Here is a 22503-nt window from a genome sequence, read left to right as displayed (position 1 = left end):
CTCCCCAGCTAGACAGTTAGCTGGGGAGGTTCATGCGTGTTTTATTTTCCATGAAAAAAGTGCACGCAGGAAAGGCAGGTGCAAATGCCCATGGGTACACATGTACCATTTCTAAAAATTGGTGCAAAGTCTGTAGTTAAAAATCTTACATTTATTTAAGATTTTTTTTCTTTTTCTGTTTGGGGTTTTTTTTTTTTTTTTTTTAGTAAATTTAAATATGAAGGGGTTAGAAGCTTGGGGTGCCAAACTGGCACTTCTTTACAGCTTTTTCAAGTCAGCAGGAGTTCAAAAGGACTGCCTTATGCTGCTGTTTCATTCACATATCTTTGCTGATGTTTTGCATATGACAACAAAGCCACAGAAGTTGCAAAAGAAATTCAATTACAGCAAAAGCTCTGAATTACAGATTATGGGCCAGATGGATGCATATTTGTCATAGATACAAAATGAGAAAATCCCTTCAGTCTATGTGGCTCTTAAAATGCAATTACATTTCTGAGCAAAAAAAAAAAAAATTACAGTTGTGTTTCTGTGCATATTCTGAGGAAAAAAAGGAACCTGAATCTCCTGCTTTCTTGGTTTCCTTTGTAGTGCAGCAGTGATTATATGCAAATTAAAGCAAACGGATTGGCAAGCCCACTGTACTAGTTGCATGCTGAGTCTGTTGCTTCACTTTGCAGATCTCTGTTGTTGCATCAAGCTTGTAAACAAACATCAATCCTTTTAGGTTTAACAACCCTAACAGTGTCCCTTTAAATCTCTGTATATGAAAATGTACAGAATAGGAATGAATGGTTCACTTTTCTATATCAGATTAAGATGGCATAACATTCTCCAAAGACATAAATACAGATTCAGCAACGAAGACAGTAATTGAGGGTGGTAAAACAGGAAATCTATGTTCATAGAGCTCCAGGGAACAAGAATACCATGTGGTGTGAAGCTGTATCCCCTATTAATGTGGATTAAAGCACCCTCATTCTTCCTCTTCTGCTTATTGAGCACTTCACATGGAGAGTCTCTGCCATTTTGGTTGTAAATCTTTCAAAGAGCACTGTACTAAATCCTTGTTTTTTAATGCTTACAAAACAACCATTTATCCAGTCTCCAGCTCTCACGATGCATATAAAGGGGCAGCTCTCCAACACAGAGCTGCTGGCTCCAAAACAGTTATTCTAGCCCCTGTAGGCACTTATTTATGCCCCGATATAAAAGGCCTCATTCTCACAGATTTGTGTGCATCATTTATATTTCGGTCTGTGTTCCTCTGTAAGGCTTTGCCTTCTTCATCCTTTCTCAGCTGGCTTTTATCAGGAAGTCATCGCTAACATACACTGGTGCTTCCTTGTTTTCTCTTACATTCTGTCCTGTAGGTAAATTAAATACTGCCATTCAACTGCCTTTGGCACAGAGTGCTGCAGACTGCAAATCGCCAGGGAGTCACCTTTATTGCTGCTTTTTAGCTACCATGCAGGCACCATCCTAAGTGAGGTGCTTTGTATAACCCTCTCTATGAGGGCTAGGTATGAGCTTTCAGTGGAATCCCTCTTCTTGAGTTGACCAGGTGTAATAACTTATGCCCTGGCACAGCAAAGACTAATCCTTACTGAAGTTCTACAAAATTCAGAGGTCTGCAAAAAAAAAGTAAGCACAGGGCTAAATCTCCAGGAGGCAGAGCCAGAGCATCTCTTAAGTCAGCCTGTATATCATTTTTGCAGCATAAAACAAAATGTCATGGGCTGAACATTTCCAGACATTTGGCCATTTACACAACTCAGGAATTTTTTTTTTTTAGAACTAGACTCTGTGAATTAGGTGGTGCCTGGCTGCATCCCAGGTGAAATGGCAAATGCTAACAGAGAAGTCAACATAACTTTTTTGAGTGGACGTTTTAAACAGAATCAAATTAATTTTTGTCATTGACCATAGACCATACTAGTAAGGAATATGTAGGAATTGCTAATCTATGCAGATAGGAGGAGATAGAAGCCATGAGCTGTGATCCAAACAGTTGGTTCATTCAATGAAAGAGAATTGTATGTATGGTAGCAAAAAACAAGATAAGACCAATTTTCTCATAGCCCCACAGTACTGCTGACACTTCCTCCAGGGAGTTTACATTATACCATGCTAGTACTTGTAGCATCGCACATTCATGAACACTTCTATTTATTTGTAAACAAGTGGAAACTCACAAAAGTTTGCAGATATACAGTGATGGATTTAGGATTTTCCTACCCCTAGGCACAGTTGGTGCTGTCCTGCCTTCCTTCCCATCCACCACCTCCCCCAGTAAGGTCAGACGCAGAAGATTTAAGGCACAGCCCCACAGCTTGCTCCTGCAGCTCGGGGCTGATTCTGTGGCAAAAATTAGAAAATTCTGAAGCACATTGGCAAACATTTTCATCTTTTATATTACATTATAAAAATGAAGTCATTTTCCAACCTTGCTCTTGTTTGTATATATATATTCTTTTGTTGAGTAAGGAAAAAATATCTCAGTCATCAGTAGAGAGAAAAGATCTCATAGTTTGGGAGAGAATGAAAGGGTGAAAGGCCAGGGATGCGGGAGAAGATAGGCAGATTATGAATGGGGTTAGTAGAAAGCGAGAGGACTGGGGATAGAGATGAGGAGTGTGAGAAGCGAAAGAAGACAGGGGATGGGGATGATGGGAGGTAGGAAAGACTGAGTAAGGAGGAGAGATCAAGAATCTGGGATGGGAGGGGAGTTAAATTCTAGGATTGAGGAAGAGTAGGAGATAGTAGGAGGGGTTGGGGGTAGATTCCAGGATCTGAAGTCAAGTGAGAGAGGATCCAAAACAGTGTTAGTGGGGGTGGAGGAGGAGGCAGATGTCCCTACTGTGCTTTGGTTCTCCCTTTTGTATCCTCTTTCTAACCTCCCTACCATACACAGCACACAATTGGCACCTGTCCCATTTCTCTTACGCTTGCAAACACAGACTCCTTCCCCCATTCCCTTCTCTCTAACACACCGACACATCCCCCAGCCTCACTCCTCATTCCCCAGTGTTCCCCTACTGAGCCTCTGCTAACCTACTCTAAATGAATTTCTGCTCCAGGTTCACCCCCTCTCATCCCGTTCCCTGCACCTGCCTGGGAGGGGAGGAGCTGGATCAGGAAGCAGAAGGTTGCTCTTTGCTGAGTGAGATTCAGCACAGCTGGAAGGTAGCAAATCTTCAACCAACCTGTTGCCCCAGATGTTTGTCATCCTAGGCACAGGTCTAGTGTGCCTACTAAGAAATCATTTACTGTAATTGGAGATGAGCAGAATGCATAGTAATAAATCTGTGGAGAAGGTGATTGAACCAGATGTGCACTCAGTGATAGATTTAGTATTTTGCCAATTGTAGGCTTTCTTGCTGCTGTTGACTATTTCCCCTTCCCCAGGTCAGACAACAGGCAGTCGAAGATCAAATGCACAGCCCTGAGCCACAACCCACAAAATGGTGGGAATAAAGCAAGAAGAGGATTCCAAAAATGCAAAAACCCCCTTAGATGCTAAAATCTAGGGAAAAAATATTAGTGACAGGCAAAGCCAGATCACACCAACGTTGATTGTGTCTGCATAATTAATTTCTATTTATTGGGTGAGTAAAAGGAATATCAAACATCAGTAGAGGGAGGAGCTCTCAGGGATGGGAGAAGACGAGGGTGAGAGGATCAGGGATGGTGCGATGAAGGTAGCAGGACTAGAAATAGAGTGAGATGATCGGAGCATAGTTCCCTCTAAGCTGAGCTCATGAGCGATTGCTCATACATTTTGGAGCATCGCTCACAGGTTTTACATGCTTGCTCACATGCTTTCTATCTTTGTGCTATATAGAGAAATGCAACGCTGATACTGGCACTCAAAAATTCTTGGTTTAAAAAAATTGTTGCTCACATGAAAAGAATTTGCACACACGTAAGTCACTCCTCGGAGGGAAAACTGGGTGGGAGGAAGGGAGGTCATCAGGAATATGAGATGGGGGACGAGGAGGAGGAAATGCTCTAGGACTGAGGAGGAGGCAGTAGGAGGGATTGGGGGTATGGATTCCAAGATCTGGGGAGAAGGGAAAAGGTAGGAAGGATCTGGAAGATAGAATCAGAGATCAAGAGATAATTGTGTGTGTGTGGAGGGGGGGGGGGGCGGAGGGAGGGAGGAAGAGGGAAGCAAGTGTCTCTACTGTGCTTTGGTCCTATACCCCTTTCATTCCCTCTCTATCTCAGTCTGGCATATAACACACACTTCTCTCACATACACAGACATTGATCTCCCCCCTTTATATCCTTCTCTCTCTCTCTCTCTCTTATTCACACATACTCCCTCCAGCTGACCCTGTCCCATCCCCCAGCCTTTCTCCTCATCCCCCTATGGTCTCCCACTCTTAACCTCCCCATAATGATCTCCCTTTTCTCTGTCTGGTCTCTTACTCCCAGGAAGTGGGGGGCTGGATTAGGAAGCAGAGTAACTCTTCTTTGCTCTGCTATGTCTGCTCCAAACTAACCCCTCCCCTACCATTCCTTACATGCTGCCTGGGAAGGAAGAGACTGGTTCAGGAAGCAGAGGGCTATTCTCTGCCCACTGAGATTCAGCACAGCTGCAAGGCAGAAAATCTTCAACCAGCCTGCTATTGCCAGATTTTTGCCACACTAGGCAAATGCCTAGAGTGCCTATTGTTAAATTCAGGCCTGAGATTTATCTGCATTGTTATTGCATCAACCTTCACTTACCAGTGCTAGGCATGCAGGGAGAGCTAGCCCTCTGATCCTTTTCACCCTAGAGCTCTGGAAAGTGCTGTGCAAAAAGCCACTCTGGTCCCTTCAGGGTATTACCGCACTCACCCATTTGCGAGGGAATCGGAGTCTGATAACTGCTGTATAGAGACCCCTCTAAGTACTGGGAATTCTGTTTAAAATTTGTGGATCAATTATGGGAAGACGACACTACGCAATTTAGGTCTTTTCAAGACCTCCAAGATGAATTTGATATAGAGGAAAGTTCTGCCGTTTTTCATGACCAATTACTGGCAGAACTTCGTCGTTTACAGCATAAGGGCTGGCAACCAGTGCTTCCAGATCCTGTCACAAGGGTGCATATTCAAGACACCCTGCCGTGTAAAGGTATCGCCCTTAAGTACAAGGCTTTATTGGAGCTCCAAGATATGCAAGATCCACCTTCTCGTATTATCCAACAATGGAATAGGGATTTACAATTAGACTTGAATAGCCAGCACACTTGAAAGCTCACGATTTCCTTAGGCGGGTGGAAATAATGGTGAAGCTTCTTCGCCTCTCTTTTATACTAAATTTTCTCCCACCTCCACCAGTCAGTGCTGCCGTGGATGTGGCTTCCCTGGTTCACACCTTCACGTTTGGTGGTCTTGCAAATTCATTAGGACTTTTTGGAAATCTGTCTCACGGGTTTGTCTACAAATACTGGGAAAAGAAATAGTTCTGACTCCCGAAATATGTCTGTTAGGTTTGTGGAGAAACCACCATACTCTTACTTCTTCACAGGAGAAATTGGCGGACCATCTAATATATGCTGGCCGCTTTACAATTGCCCTTATGTGGAAATTGCCTCCCACTTTGGAAATTTGGCAGCGTCAGGTGCATGAAATTGCTACTTTGGAGAAGCTCACTTACACCCTTACATGAAATTTACCCCTATATGATAAAATATGGTCGCCTTATTGGGACTATAGGAGGAACTTGCTTGTGTAGCGGAAGTATCTTCGTTATCCTCATTTAATGTAATGTAATGTCTAGTCGGGTATTATCACACTCTCACAATGTTTCTGTTATGCTCATATGGAGGCATTTGGTTTTTCTCCAGGGGGGTAAAAGGGGGGGGGGGAGTTCTTTTACTTAGTACTCCAAATGTTGGTATGTTATCTTGTCTTTTCTTGTTTATGTAATGTTAAAATTATTTTTTTAAAAAAGTATTAAAAAAAAAGGTTAAAAAAAAAAATCCAGGCCTGGGTCACTGGGATCCCACTTCTCCCACTGATGTTTTTTGAGACCATGTGCAAGTCACTTACACACCCCTCCCCCCACCATTGTCTCAGATACTAATTTAGATGGTGAACCCTCTGGGGCAAGTATCTACCTACTATACCTGATTGTAACTCCCCTTGAGCTCAGGTTTGGAAAGGTGAGTAATTAAATAAAAAAGCCAAATTTATCTGTATCCCCAGTCAGTGCATATGCTCCCAGAAGGTAATTTTATAACTCTTAGGAATTTCAAAGCGAACTTATGCCAATAAGTTTGCTTTGAAAATCCTTCCCTAATTGGCTGGGTATGTGCAGAATTGTCCACACATGTTACGTCTGCTCCAAGCATTTAAATCATATTCTGGTCCCAACTCTGCCCTCCAGAATGCCTGTTCCCAGTGCACATAAGAGTATACATGAAACTGGGTTACATACGTACTGGCCCCCAGTTGATTTTCAAAGTGCCACTTACACACAAAGAACAGAATTTATGCATGTTAAATTGCTTTGAAAATCAAACCCCTAGGATCTCAAATCTTTTCCCTTTAGTTTCTTAAGGAACCTAGATCAGCTCTCTCTTCCTTCCCTGGTCATCTGGACAATCAGCTCAGATTTTGTTCCGCTCTCATGACGTGAGGACACCGGCCTTGGATCTCTCGTTCCTCCCCTACAGCTGGCAGCCAGTACCTTCTGCCAAATCTGCATGTTGTTCTTTGCTTTAATTTAATATTGTCATATCTTACCACAATGGTGGCCACAGATAAACCTGTCTTTTATATTAACAAATATGGTCATTCTTTTCTGTACATTTGCTTAATCTGCATGCATTATTCTTGTAAAGCAGTGAAATCGGAAATCAATTACATGGAAATGTTCCCCTTGGGTACATAGTGAGGTCTATAATATGGCACAATATATCTATTGCAGCAGAACATAGTCTTTTTTTGCTGTCTCTGATGAGACCATTAAGAGACACTACGGGTCGGATACAGGGTGCTGCTGGGAAAGGAAGACATATTTTCTTGACACACAATCCTAAATTATGGATAATGATGTTGTGCTAAGCAAAGCATTTTACTGTAGCAAGTTATGTTAATGTTATGCACCCATGGAGGAACAAATCAATGTTACTAATGTGGATTATTCTGGAAGGGGAATGAGTTCAACTTTAACCTCGTTAATAGTATAGAGAAAGCCCAAAGAAATAACAAATTCATTTTGGGAAAAAGTGTATAGGGGCTTATCTTTACAAGGTGAATGCACCTCCCACTGGAGGACATGTAGAGATGGTCAAGAGTAGCAAGTGAGATTAAACCATTGGCCATAGTACTCCATTTCAGGAATGGTCACTATAGTATAGTCCAGAGAGCAGCTCAAGGTCTTTGGGTCAGAGGGTATGAAGAGAGGGTTAGGAGAGAAAGACAATCTCTTTTCTCTCTGGAGTTTTGTTTGAAACTTGAGGAACACATAACTAGTGTTTTGGTCACCCTATTACATTGGTAGTAATAGTGGTTTAAAGCTGCTTCCTTTAGCTGATTCACAGCTAAGTGGTTGGTGAAAGAGGTTTCAGAGATACTTTTTTTTCTTATATTATTTGGATCTTGAACTGGGATTTCAGAGGAAATTTTATCCATAGTATTTTCTGCAGGTGAAGAGAAGCAGCGGGTACCCATGGGCATCTAGAATTTGGAGGAGAGGAAAAACCTGAGACTCCCACGGAGAATTGAAGATGAGAGGAGTTAGAAGGAAGGACCCACTGTACTGTGTAGGGATACCCTTTAAGAAATGAAAAACTATTTTTCTGTTCAAGGGAAGACAAGAGGGCTCCTGGCATAATACAAAGAGACTACAAGAGCAAGGTTATTCTGGATTTGATTTACTGCTGTTATTATGCTACCGGGAAAAATTGTGTTTGTTGCCAGTTAATTTTAGTTTACCAAGTTGACAGTTTTTATTTTGGAAACCCAACATTTGTGTTTGTTTATTGGCACCCCCCAGCACAGAAAACGACAAAGAACTGAGCGCCCCCACAATTCCAAAGACTTACTATATGCTTAGGGCCCTGGAGGTGTGTCCTTCCTCTCCTCCTTTTGGAGACTCTACACTAGGGGGTAGATTTTTAAACATGCGCGAGCGCGTCCATGTGCTCACGCTACCCGGCCCGCACACATGGACATGCGATTTTATAACATGCGTGCGCAGGGGCGTGCATGTTATAAAATCGGGGGTTGGCACGCGCAAGGGGGTGCACAATTGTGCACCTTGTGTGTGCCGAGCCGCGCTGCCTTCCCCCGTTCCCTACCCCCAATCCCACCTTCCCTTCCCCTACCCCCCCTGCCCTTCCCCCCCCCCCCCCCCCCACCTTTTCCTTGTTTTTTCTTTTGTTTTTAAACTTACTTCAGCCCTGGGGCTGAAGTAAGGTGTGCGTGCCGGCCGACTGCTGGCGCGCGATCCCCAGCACGGCGGCAAATGGCCGCCGTGCTGGGAGCCTCTGACCCCACCCCGCAGACAGCCCCTTCCCCGCCCCTTTTTGAAAGCCCCGGGACTTAGACACGTCCTTGGGCTTTACATGCGTCGCCGGGCCTTTTTAAAATAGGCCCGGCTCGCGTAGGTCCGATTACCTGCATAACATTTTGAAAATCTGGCCCTAATAACCCAGACTAAGCCTTGGTTATTGAGTGTGACCCCTGGCTTCATAGCTAACACTAGAAGAAGGGCTATAAATGATGCAAAATAAAAATGGCTATACTGTTTGAAAAAAAAATATGCTTGTGCTTAATGACCACTTTTAAACCAAATATTTTATCACACAAAGTATTTCTCATATCTTCCAAAAACCGTTGCTATACAGAATACTGTAATTACTTTATGTAACATTGTATGTCTTGGATTCCAGCCTATCATTACTATTATTACATGGTTTGAATTGTAACAATCAACAGGATGTTATTGGAAGTGTCTAATATAAGATGCAAGACTATTCACAAAAGGAAATAATTCTCTTGACTAATGCTCCTACCGGATTTCATTCAGCTTTATTTTTACATTAGGGTGATTTATTTTTTATGAAATAATGTACCTACCTATAGACTTATCTTTCACCTACCTAATTTGTCTCATTCCATTCTTTTCTTTGGACAATCACAACATTATGTAATACAGCAATTATTCAATCATTATCAAAGACATATTTCAGTACATTCTTGAGGAATGCCATTACATTCTAAATGCAATGAAGTCTCTTCCAAGGTTTCCTGTGCTTTGATTCGGATGTTAGACTTGCTGGATTTATGATATTTGTAATCTCTTTTACGGCATTGTATGTCATTTTTATGTTTTCCAACATATGGAATGTTGAGAAGAATTATGCAAAAGAGGGTCCATGGCTATCTTTCTGTTCATTTGGCAAACAAATCACCGAAGAGATGGAAAGTCGCCAAATTTGGCTCACTGAAACCAAGCGGAAAAATCTCAGGTGAGTTTGAAAACTAGAAACCAGTATTTTTCGAGAATGGAGCCTTTCACTAAAATCCCCCTTTGCTTTATTTATTTATTTATTTATAAACTTTTCTATACCGTGGCTAAGTTATATACCATCTCAATGGTTTACAAATAGGCACATAGACTGAGGTAAGTAAATGTAGGATATCGTACATTCTAACAGGTGCCAATAAAGTTCGTTTACAATTTCATAAATAAAATCATTATTTGAGTATTGTTGATCAAGTCCAGGTATATTACTGAGTTACTATCTCTTTGAGATATTATTTCTTAAATGTAGGATTGAGTAAATTCATTCTCATCTGCATTACCCTGTACTTTCATTCTCTACCCTCCAGACTCTTTAGTGAAGGCTTTTTTAAAGAGCCATGTTTTTAAATTTTTCTTAAAAGTTTTGAAATTACTCTGTAATCTGAGTTCAGGGGGCATCGTGTTCCATAGTATGGGCCCAGCCAATGACAAAGCCCTTTCTCTCACTTGGGTAAATTTTGCTGACTTTACTGAAGGGATTGTTAGTAGTGCTTTGCTTTACTATGGGAGGCAGGAGACGGCGGAATGTTGACATAAAGGGAAACAAAAAACAGAACAGAACAGAACAGCTGGTGAAAGAGGGACCTTCCCCTCTTTTCCCAAGCCACATACCTCCACCACCACACCCACACATACACCATTACCTACACATACATACAGCTCTGTTGCAATAATTTTTGTCATATTGCTGAAGTCGCATTTCTTAACAAAAAAAAACCCCAAACATCTTTAATGTAGTCATAGATAATAACGAATAGTTATCCAGAGAAATAACAAGATATAATTGATATCTCCAATTTCCTCTTTCTCAGTGCAAGTTATGGGGGGACAGGGATTGCTTGCCAACATTTCAAGATCACTAACTGCCAGCACTGACCCACACTTCATGCTGGAAAATAGGGGCGTGCACAAACATTATTTTGTTTTCTGTTTGTTTAATTTCTTTTCAATTATATAAAATGAAAATAAAAACAAACAAACAAAAAAAAACAGACAGGAAAAGCAAACAAAAATTCTTGGGCCCCATTGGGGAAGGAAAATAATTTCTGCCGGTTCTCCCCTCTGATTCTCTTACTACGTTTCTTTCTTCACAGGACAGAAGCGATCCCTGGTCACTCTTGCCCCATGGTGGTCTGCTTAGAAATGGAGCCATTGTTAATTTCTTTCATATAAAATGGTGCTGGCCTGGGTCTGGGTCTGGGTCTGGTCAGTGCCTTTTTGCATAGAATAAATTAAGAATGGCGCCAGCCTTGGTCTGCTGAGATCACCTATAATCGCAGGACTGGTGGGGCAGGAGCAACTGGGGATCATAACTGCCCTGCCAAGATTCCTCAGTAGGGCTAAAGGCAGGGCCAGGGCGTCCCAATAGGCACCATTAGGGAGCGAAAAAGAGCAGCCATTGTGGGGCCACAAGCAGCACTTGTGTGAGTGTAAGAGGGATTGTGTGTGTGTTAGTGAGAGGGAGAGAGCCTGTGTAAGGGTGCGTGTGTGTGAATGAGACAAGGAACCTAAGTATGTGTAAGAGAGGGGGGCCTCTCTGAGTGAATGGGGTCATGGCCGGAGCCAGGGCCTGGATCAGGAGGGGAGGGGGAAGGGGGAGGGGGATGGGCACAAGGCAGAAGGTTCGTCTAGAGCACCTAATACCCTTGCACTGGCCCTGGTTAAAGGAGCTGGTGGAATTAGGGGGAGGGCATGGCAGTGTTTGTTTGTTTGTTTGTTTTTTTGTAGCCGATTGGTGGCCTTATTAAAAAAAAAAAAGAAATAAACCCAAAACATTTTCTTGTTTTTATTTTGTTTTAAAAACTAATTGAAACAAAACAGGAAATGTAATTAAAATTTCCCATTCCATTTCAAATGAATGCACATCCCTACTGGAGACAGTCTGAAGTAACCTGTTTTCTGATTAAGTTCTAAGTTCTAGTCACAAAGCCCAATTATTAAGCAGTTAAGATTCCTTCATCCAATAACAGAATCCATTTAGCAATTTCTCAAATGAATTATCAAAGTACATGAAAGTTAGAACGTTATAAAAGCATTCCACCACGCCTTCTATAAATCATAGAGGTAATTTTCAAAGGAATTATGTGTGTAAATATAACATACTACTGTAGCAATTTTCAAAAGCCCATTTTCGCATTTGAAGAGCACTTACACGTGTAAAACCTATTGACAATTCAATGGCATATATTGCAGCAATTTTCAAAAGCCCACTGACAGGCATAAAGGCCCTTTACACGTGTGAAACTCAGTTTTAAGCAGGTGAATCCTTTTGAAAATCACCCTGCATGTTGGAAAGCATTTCCAAAAGCATTTCTCTGCATGGTATCTCCACTTGTTGAAATAAGCAATCCATATTTGTTTACCATGTTGTAAACTGTTGTGATGGTCCCACCAAACGATGGTATACAAAAATCAGCTAACAAATAAATAAATAAAATCTGCTTGAACATGAATGAAAGTGGCCTACAACTGTTACATTGTGAATATTTAAAAAAAAATTAAAAAATTAACAAAACCCCTGGGATCCTATCCTTCTAGGACTGCACAGACAGTTACATACAATGTTACTTTTCATAAAGCTCTTAACTAGCCATTTTTTTCCAGTTCCACTCTGTTTACAATACTGGGTGCTCTTGTTTATATGGGGGGAGCGGGTGAAGAGGGTGGGTGGGTTGTTCTGTTAATTTTACATTACAATACTGGCATATTTTAAGAGGAAAGGCAAGAGACAAGTCCAATTTCAAATAAACATGAACTATGTGACCCTAGCAAGAATCTCTTTCCTCTCACATAAATCATACATTCCACATCCCAAGGTAGTAAGAAAGAAACATAAATTTCAACTAAAATTAAAAAAACCCCAAAAAACAGCCCGGTACAGTATATCTGAATCAGAGCTAGTCAGTATCCTCTGGGGAGTAAAAGAGGCGAGTGAGATAGTCCATGAGTGAAAATGAAAGCACAAAGCACCATAAAAGGGCAATTCTGTATACTTTATTGTAACCAGTTGGGATTTATAGTCTCCGAATATGAAGCCATTTTGTTGTAATAGATGTTTTCATAGGTTTATCTAGTCAGAATTTTGTAAAGGGATTAAAAGTACAGCTGAACAGTACTGTTTTTCTGAGCTAATAGTTCCTATACTACTAGTTAATCTTGTAAAAAGTAAATAAGAAACATGTTCACCAACGCTGATGATAATTTACTTTCCTTTATGTAACCCCCCTGACAGGATACACAAAACATGAGAGGTATCTGATGCCTGTTTAGGAGAGGAGCATTATTCTCTCCGCAGGGTTCACTAAAATGTTGATCAAACAAATGGTGTAGTGGAGTAGGCACAGAGGCCTTCCTCTTGTTCTGATACGTTCCCACACCTTGAATTAGAACATAAGAACATGCCATTCTGGGTCAGACCAAGGGTCCATCAAGCCCAGCATCCTGTTTCCAACAGAGGCCAAACCAGGCCACAAGAACCTGGCAATTACCCAAACACCAACTTATACCATGCTACTGATGCAATTAATAGCAGTGGCTATTCCCTAAGTAAACTTGATTAATAGCAGTTAATGGACTTCTCCAAGAACTTCTCCAAAACTTTTTTGAACCCAGCTACACTAACTGCACTAACCACATCCTCTGGCAACAAATTCCAGAGCTTTATTGTGCGTTGAGTGAAAAAGAATTTTCTCTGATTAGTCTTAAATGTGCTACTTGCTAACTTCATGGAATGCCCCTAGTCCTTCTATTATCCGAAAGTGTAAATAACCGATTCACATCTACTCGTTCAAGACCTCTCATGATCTTAAAGACCTCTATCATATCCCCCCTCAGCCGTCTCTTCTCCAAGCTGAACAGCCCTAACCTCTTCAGCCTTTCCTCATAGGGAAGCTATTCCATCCCCTTTATCATTTTGGTTGCCCTTTTGGTTGCCCTTCTCTGTACCTTAAATTAGGGTCTAACCCCCCCCCCCCCCCCCAAGGTATCATCAACAAAGCAGAACTTTTATTTCTTGTGTGTCCAGCACTCAGAAATATATATAAAAAGTAAAATATATTTTTTTAAAACCTACTCATTTAAACAGGGATTCACAGGCATCCACAGCAAGGTGCAGCTTTAGCAACATCACAATAAACATTAACTAAATGCTCTTATATCAACTATACACGTCCCCCCGAGATAATATCCAGAAGTGCTCCTCTTCTCTCCACTGCTATCATAATTCACATCAACTCTCTCTTATGCTAGACTAAGTTACTCACAGTCTAATAACCATATCAGCTCATTAGATGTAAAGTCATGCTGCTCATTGGTTCATTTAACTCTGTCTTCTTATACCCATTCTAGATGCCTCCTTCAAGTAGTAGCCAAGGATTTCCCGAGTATCCCTGAGAATCGCCCCTCCAAGACCTCTTCTTCTTCCAGGTCTTCCACTGATGCTGGGACCCCCCACCGACCACTCCTGCAATCTCAAAACCCAAAATGAATCCCCCTGGTTGTTTCCTCGGTAGGAGAAAACCAAACTCTTCACTCTCAGGTCTTTCCCCTTGAGGGGGGAAAGCTCCTGCAGAGCCCTCTTCTTAAAGGGAGACACCCAATACGTCTGGTGAGTTCCTCTCAACTCCTCCCGTCAAACTTTGAACCCTATCATATAGACCCAATAATACTCCCCCTAGAGGACCCCTTTTTCAAAACCTCTTAAAGGAGACACACACCAGTTGAACTCAATAAAAGTTCCATCTAGAACTATTTCATTCTTTAACATACACAGGGCTATTTAACATTCACCAGTGGCTATTTATTGTAATTGCCTTATCAGTATTTTGCCCCAATCAAAACATCATCAAACCATTTACAACACTCCAGGAACAAGTGCTAAGCCTCCCCTACCCAGACCCTCTCCCAGGCCACAGTCCAGGTGACATTGAGTCTATTTAGGGTACCCATCCCATTTGTAACTGTTGTGATCTAGTGATTCTCAGATGGAGCGATGGAATATAAAACACTCAAGTAAATAAATAAAATATTTTCTTAATCTGAATTTCTTCACAGCTAGTACCCTGGAGTTGTGAGACTCAGTGAATTTAGTGATAGATTTGCCACCTGCAAGTCCAAAGATGTCTGCTTTATATCCCAGTAAGATTCAATGGTAAAATTGACCTACTGTTGAGGATTTTTTTTTTTTTTTGATAGGAATAAAAATCTGTCAGGTTCACTTATGAGGTCAAAGTCTGGGTCTAGGGCACTTGCATCCAGTCTCAGCCTCGGAGTATACAAAGGTTCTGCTTCTGCAGCAGCATGCCAGTCAGGGCTACAGAAGTCCAAGAACCTGGGAGAAGCCATGGTCCCACCTGATTCACGGGATCTAGTTTCACCTGAGTACAGATGGAGGCAGGAAAGAGGACACTTGGAGTGTATAGCAAAGGGTTGTCTAGCAAGAGGGCTGGGCAGCCTTCTGCTTACTAGGAATTGTTCACTGAGTCCTAGCCAATCTGATTGTTGAGGTTATGGTACCAGCATCTATTCATCATAATCTTTGCTACTGTTTCTTAGTCTTTTCACTCATCACTGAGCTGGACCAGTGGTTTGGCTTCAGTCTTCTTCCTGTAGCTGTCCCCAGTTCAAACCCTGCCAGTGCCTTTCCCTAATAGTATCCCTGCCTGTCACATGGGAGACGGGGATTCAATTCCCTGACAAGCAGCTTCAAATATATTATTACAGAGCTTGAAGAAGGATTGGTGTTGGTTTGAAACTGTAAACTTGTATACATCTACCTAAGTTGGTAGAGAACCAAAGAAAAAGACAACAAAAATAGATTTGAATAGGGGTCCTAAAAGTGCTCGCTTCTATGGCTGGGCGCTGGTATATATCTTTAGCATTGTAGACAGGAATACACAGCAGACTGAATGGCCAACTGGCCTTTTTCTGTCCTCTTCTATTAAATTGCTATATAATCTGATTGTCATGCTGAAGTTCATTTTTTTTTTTAAATCTAGTAACAGATTCTCCTTAACTTGTACATGTGGAACAAATTCTTAGCAAATAGGCTAAAGGATGCCTACAGCTCTAGCAAAATCAGTAGTGCAGTGAGCCTGGAAAGTCCCAAGATATCAACCAGTCATGATTAATACTCAACATTTATCTGATAAAATGAATAAAGCATAGAGGCTCAGAGAGCACTGAATGCCTCATTGACTACAGGGAGATGATTAAAGCTCTATATATGGTGCCTTTGTTCTCTGTATCCACTTCTACATGGGTCCTCCTCCACTGGCGATCAGTATCTGGGAAAGATGGTTGAAATCCTGGTAATCCCTCTTCTGAAACATGCAAAAGAAACTGAAAGGATTTTTATTTCAGCATTTGTATATGCCATCAACATGACTAATGGATGTGGATAAAGTTTGGATATCCTATTTCAATGGGCTCCTCCTTCAACCATCATTAAAAAGCTGAAGGATAATTCCTGTTCATCTCCAGATTTCAGCATATCCCCAAGTGGAACGGATTATAAAATGGATACAATATCCCTCAAATGTGATATCATGGCCTGTATAATGCCTGCATTCTAGTGAAGTCCCAACTCCATTGCTCAAGAAGAAAAAACAACAGGCTTGTTTTTCAGGAAATCCACAATCAGTATTCATGAAATATTTGCACATCTTTGATTTCATAACCTGTCTCGTGCGTACAGGTTAATTATCTTGAAAACCAAACAGGTTTGCACCCTCAAAACATCAACAGACCCAGCCTAAATTTATAACAAGCAGCTAAAATGCTGAGAGAGCAGAAAGCATCATTAATCTCCAATATGGCTTTCTGGGCTGCACTGGACATTGCAATTTTTCCTGGTTAGGCTGGCTTTGAAGGGAGACTAGGATGAAAGAGACTGGGGCATTCAGGTGTCTTATTCTAGTTACCTGAATTTAGGCTCCAAGTTTTCAGTCGAAAATTTCTTGAATTACCTAGATTTATGTGCCTATTACTAAAAATCAATTCTAAGCTCAAACCTTTCCCCTCACTTTTTGCCCTGTTCCCAGTTTTAGGATCCTAAATGTAGGTGCCTAGTGAAAACAGGTCCCTGAATTTTGATAGATGATGATTAAGGAGCCGAACTCTAAAAGTCAGGTCTCTAAACCCTTTGCAAACTGACTCCCTATGAGACTATCACGTCTACAGATTGCCACTTTATACCAAGTCAACGAACCAGATCGCTTCAGGCCTGGTTTTGCCCCAGTGCATGAGTGGAACTGTAGTTCTCCATTTCCACATGCTGGAGATTTCAGAAAATGCAGGCTGCAAACAGTCAAAAGAACGCAGGAACCCCCGCCCGCCAAAAATGGACTGATGCAGGCAGGGGCCGCCCGGGCTCTGCGAGTTCCGGCCAGCACAGGACGCTGAGGCTCGGGAACAGGCAGGCGCGCTCTACGCCCCCGCCCAGCGCGCGCGCGATCTCCTATTCTGCTCGCAAAGCGCGCGCTGCAGCCCGGCGGCGATTGCCGATTACGCTCCAGAGGGGACTACTTGCTGCTGGGGGGCAGGGGGTCCTGTTGCTGCTGCCTCCGCTCCCGCCCCATGCCCCCCCTTCCTTCGCGGACGGGGAAATGTGGCTGCGAAACACAGGGCAAAGTTCCTTTAAAGCAGTTCCCTCTGCCTTTTGGGGGTTTCCGATCCGGCGCTGGAAGCTGAGCCGAGCCTAGAGGACCATGAGCGGGATGACCGGGAGCAGCCCCAGTGCGCAGAGCTGGGCAGCGGGTGAGTGGGGGGGGGACCACCTTACTCGCTGCAAAGCGCGGGGCTTGCCCCGTGCATTTATTTATTTATTGTTCGGTCTGTTTTACTGTTTCTTCCCAGTTCGAGTTTTCTTCCCTCTCGTATCTATGCAGAGTTTTAGATGCAATTTATATCGTAGGCTGAGTGAAAAAAATGCTTCGGCTTTCAGCAGCTGCAAGGAAATTTTGTTCTAGAGCTGCAGAGGGGGGTTTATATGAAAGCTCTGTAGTGGTTTCTTTCTGATAGGCCTTTCGGATCCAGAAAGAATTAAACAAGGAATAAGCTCTTTCCACAGTATGAATGTGTTTTGGGTCACACTTTTGGATGCTTGCAAATAGAATTATTGGCCAAAAGGTTGTTGCATGGGACTGTGACAGGTATAGGTGTTTGTTTTTTGTACTTGTTTGTCAGTTTAATTTCATTTATTGTTCAAGGAAAATTGTATGTGCAACTTACTATCATCCAAATAATTTTCTCTTTCTATGAGTATTTTATTTAATAAAATGTTAGTGTGGTTTAATTTTAATTTGAAAACATTTATATATTTTTTTTTATTAGGTTTTTGGTTTACATTGCTGATCTTTCGCTAACATTACTATCTATGCAGTACCTGTAGGATGCAAGGTGGCATTTAAGCTTTGCACATTGCAGCGGGTGTCCATGATGAAATGTTTCCCTTCTGATGTCTAAAATATGCAAAAATAGATTATTCCACCCAAGACACAAAAATATCAATACATTTGGATTTTTAGCCCACCTTTCAAAACGATGTTCAAGTTAAAGCATTATCCAAATTCAAGTACAAGTCCCTTCCTCAAAGAGCTTGCAGTTTAAATGAGACCTGAGATAACTGAAGATAAATTGACTTTACCAATGGGGATGTGAGGTTTGAGCCCTGGTTCTCAGCCCATTGCTGTAAGGACTAGGCCAGTGGTTCCCACTCTTTTTCATATCTTGGTACACCTGGGACCGGGTTCACTTTATCCTGGTACACATCACCTTCCCTCACCTCCTTGACATCATCATCTTCCCTTCCCATCCCCTTAGCATCATCACTTCCTTTCAGTTCTCTCCTATTCCCCCACATCATTTCCTTTCCTTCTCTTCTCTTCTCTTCCCTTTCCTTTCTTCCTTCCTATTCCCCCCCCCCATATCATCACATTCCCTTTCTTTCCCTCTCCCCACCCTATACCATCTCTTTCTTTTAGCTTTCTATTACAACTTCTTGTCGCTTCTTTAGCACTACTCAATGCATGCAGCACTGTAAGGAAGCACAAAAGAGACCATTCTTACTCAGGAGAGCTCACAGTCAGAGCAATAGAGGCTTTTTAAACTTGTTTATTAAGAATTTAGTTCAAATCAATAAGCAGGATAATAAGGGGTAAGATTTAAAAAAACAGGCTCAAAAAGGTGGGTTTTCAGAGTGGATTTGAATGCGGCCAGAGAGAGAGCGTGATGCAGCAAATCAGGAAGCCTGTTCTAAGCACATGGTACAGTAAAGTGGAAAGCATGGGGTTTGTGGTGGTGGTGGTGGAGGAAAAGGCAATCAAGAAGAATATGTAGAGGCTGATGAGAGAGAAAATTTGCTTAACTTTTTTTTTTTTTTGGTGTTCACTGTGGAAGGAGCAGGACCACATACAGTGAACAAAAATAAGATTGGAAGTGAGGTAGTCGATCAATTTTCAGAAAAGTGTGTTCATGGGGAGCTAGCTAAACTTAAAGCAGATAAAGTGATGGGGCTGGATAGGATACATCTGAGGATATTAAGGGAACTTTGAGAAGTTCTGGCAGCTTCACTTGCTGACCTTTTCATTGCTTTTTTTAGAGTTCTTCCACTGGACTGGAGAGATGGGTGGATGTAGTTCCTATTCATAAAAGTGGAAGTAAGGAGGAGCCGGGAAACTACAGATCGGTTAGTCTGATGTTTGTGGTGAGCAAATTAATGGAATTGCTTCTGTCATGGAGGATAGCACAGTGTCTGGAATCCAATGGATTACAAGACCTGAGGCAATTGGTTTTACCAGACGTAGTTCTTGACAGACAAATCTGATCAATATTTTTGGGTTACCAGATAGTTGGATCAGAGGCAGGCACTAGATGTAGTGTACCTGGATTTTAGTAAGACCTTTGACATGTTTCTGCATTGGCAACTTATACATAAACTGTGCACCCTTGGTATGGGCCCTAAAGTGACCGACTGAGTTAGAGACTGGTTGAGTGGGAGGTGACAAAAGGGGACGGTAAATTGAGTTTACTCTGAGGAGGGGGTCTGATATTAACAGTGTGCCTCAGGGGTTAGTTCTTGGACTAAATCGTCAGGAAAAGTTTGTCTTTTTGCCAATATGCAACAGGACAGGGCCAAATTTGTTTTGCATCCATAGGCAGGGTTGGAGAGTGGTGGGGGTGGGAAATGGAGGTTGGAAAATGGGGAAGGCCTTTTCCTCCCACCACCCCCAAAAGTCCCAGAGTTCCATAGCAGTGCCCCTTTGGTGGGTTGCTGGGGGCAGGCTGCTCCTTGGCACTGTGGCACTCCTTTTTGGCCTGGTTATTTGGTGCCTTCAGAATTTGGCACCCTAGGCAATTGCTTGTGTTTCCTATTCCTAAATCCAGACCTGCAACAGGGTAGACAGCTAGGAAGGTGTAGAAAATATGAGGAAGGATCTGGCAAAGCTCGAGGAATAGTCTAGGGTCTAATGCTAAAAAATGTAGTGTCATGCATTTAGGATGCAAAAACACAAGGGGTTGAAATTCTAAGCACAAAAGAATAGTGGGATCTGAGTATCATTGTATCTGATGATTTTAAGATGGCCAAGCAGGTGGATAAAGTGACCGAAAAAAGCCAGAAAGATTCTTGGCTGCATAGGGAGAGGAATGGTCAGCAGAAAAAAGGAAAAATGACAAGAGGTGGGTAGCACCTTATAGACTAGTCCACTTTGTCAGATGTGATATTGTCCTTGTATAGGTCCCTGGTGAGACCTTATTTGGGATATTGTGAATAGTTCTGGAGACTGTACCTTCACAAAGATATTATTACCATTAATGTACCAAAAAGTCCAGTCTTCCTGTGATATTTTAACAAAACAACATCTTATTCATTCTTAATGACCTTCATAATAGGCTTCATCGTATAGTCATCAGATTCGACAAGACTCGGCCTTATTTATAATCATTGGTCACTGTATTTTCATTTTTTGTGAATGCATCAATGTCCCAATTTTGTGTCTAAATACTTTTTTCAATTATTTTCTTTTTTGCATAAAATCACTTCTTGATCATAGAAGCCGTCAGATTCAAACAGCCATGTCCATTTTCATTTCAATTTCACTTATCTTGTTTATTGAAGCCGTCAAATTCAAGCGACACTTTTCTCATTACTAGAAGCCATCAAATCAAGCAACCATGTCCTGGAAACTCCCTCAAACTACCTTAATGACACCGGACCATGTTTCGGATGATCCTTTTTCAAGGGCGTATTTTAATCACTATGAGTGAAAAAGGTCCATCATAACAAATCAATATTCAATTTTTAATAATTTTCAAAGGTTTTCTATCAAGGTGCAGGCTAAACAACAATATAAATATTGAATATTGTTTCCAACGTAACAGTCCTGAAACTTACCATTGAAGAAATCTCAGTTTAAACATGGCGTGTAGGTGTTCTATTTCCGGTATTGGCGGAAAGGCTTATTTTTTTAAATGCTATTTAAAGGACCGCACTGTCAATCAAACGTCCGACGTGAAAGAGAACTGCTCAAGATGAATTAAAAGAAAATGGATACTAATTCACTGACATGATAGAGGACTGCTGAAGCACTGAATCATAATGTATCACAGAAAAACCCCACCTCCCTCCACTGTAATACAATCAAATTAGAGAATACCACTCTATTGCTGCGTTCAGTCCTCCTGGATGTGAAGAGTTTAGTTGATAAATCCACTGTTGTTCCTTCAGGTTCAAAACTGTCTTTGGGTCTCCCCCTTGAGGGTTTGGCTGCACCACCTCAATTACATGCCATTTCAATTCTGCAAAAGTGTGGTGGAATTGTACGCAGTGTGCCTCAATAGGGGCTTGTAACTTTGCTGTCCTCAAGCAACTGTGATGTTCTATAAGGCGCGTTCTAATATTACATTTTGTACATCCCGTATGCTTGAGTATTTTTTTCCTTTACAATCAGACCAACAAGAACCTGTTATGGCTTGTTTGCAAAGATCACACCTATGACATGACCAATGCCCTACTTGTGGGGATTCATCTGTGGTAGGAATAGATTTTAAAAATGAATGAACCACAAAATCTCGAATGTTCATGCCACGGCTATATGCTATCACCGGTCTTTCCTGAAAGAATTGATGAATTTTTAAGACTGGCCAATGATGTAGAATTACTGCTGCAATGGCAGATGCTTTTACAGAATATGTCAGAGTGCACACCAACAGAATTGATGTCTGTGGCTCCTTTTCAAGTAGTAACCATTGTCTTTCAGTGTTGGAAGCCCTCTTATAAGCTTTTTTAATGGTAGACATTGGATAACCTCTTTCTAAAAGTTTCCTGAATAATATATCAGTTTGGATTTTAAATTCTGCTTTTTCACTACATAATCTACGTAAGCATAGGAATTGGCCAACTGGTAGGTTCTTACGAAATGTAGAGGATGAAAGCTGGTAAAGTACAATAGAGTGTCTCTCTCTGTTGGTTGACCATATTACTCCGACATTGATAACCTTGCATTGGCTACCTGTTCACTATAGAATCTTGTATAAGGCTGCATGTATAATCCATAATATAATTTATGGAGAAAGAACAGAATGGTTGAATGCAGCTCTGAGACTGCATGTTCCACAGAGTCATTTGAGATCGGCGGACAAAGGTCTTTTATCAATTCCCACAATAAAATCAGCACATCTCAGCCAGATCCGAGAGAGAGCATTATCTATTGCAGGCTCAAAGATGTGGAACTCTTTACCAACTCAATTAAGGACACAGAGAGAAAAAAGCAAATTTAAAGCAGACCTGAAAACAATGTTATTTAATGCAGCATACATTGAAAATTAAGTGCAGGCCGCTTTTTATTAATCCGCAAGCAAGGCTACAATGTATATAGTTTTATTGTTTTTATTATATAGTTCTTATTGGTCTTATAGTTTTTATTTATATTTTATATTTTAACAGCTATGAGTTTGTAATTTCTTTCTTTTAAATTT

General features: G+C 41.5%; 1 protein-coding gene and 1 long non-coding RNA gene across 2 annotated transcripts in view; one reads left to right on the top strand and one right to left on the bottom strand.

The window, feature by feature from the left end:
- The window catches only part of LOC115091053, a 36606-nt gene that overhangs the window by 5663 nt on the left and 8440 nt on the right, over positions 1-22503 (bottom strand). The gene's annotated exons all lie outside the window — the stretch shown is intronic.
- The window catches only part of FGD3 (FYVE, RhoGEF and PH domain containing 3), a 281833-nt gene continuing 276204 nt past the window's right edge, over positions 16875-22503 (top strand). Inside the window, exon 1 of the mRNA XM_029600868.1 lies at positions 16875-17283. Coding sequence (XP_029456728.1) covers positions 17235-17283 — 49 coding nt within the window. The 5' untranslated portion in view covers positions 16875-17234. The remainder of the gene's footprint in view (positions 17284-22503) is intronic.

Source organism: Rhinatrema bivittatum, chromosome 4, assembly GCF_901001135.1.
Source record: "Rhinatrema bivittatum chromosome 4, aRhiBiv1.1, whole genome shotgun sequence".
Classification (NCBI taxonomy): Eukaryota; Metazoa; Chordata; class Amphibia; order Gymnophiona; family Rhinatrematidae; genus Rhinatrema; species Rhinatrema bivittatum.
This window is presented reverse-complemented; position numbering and strand designations above follow the sequence as displayed.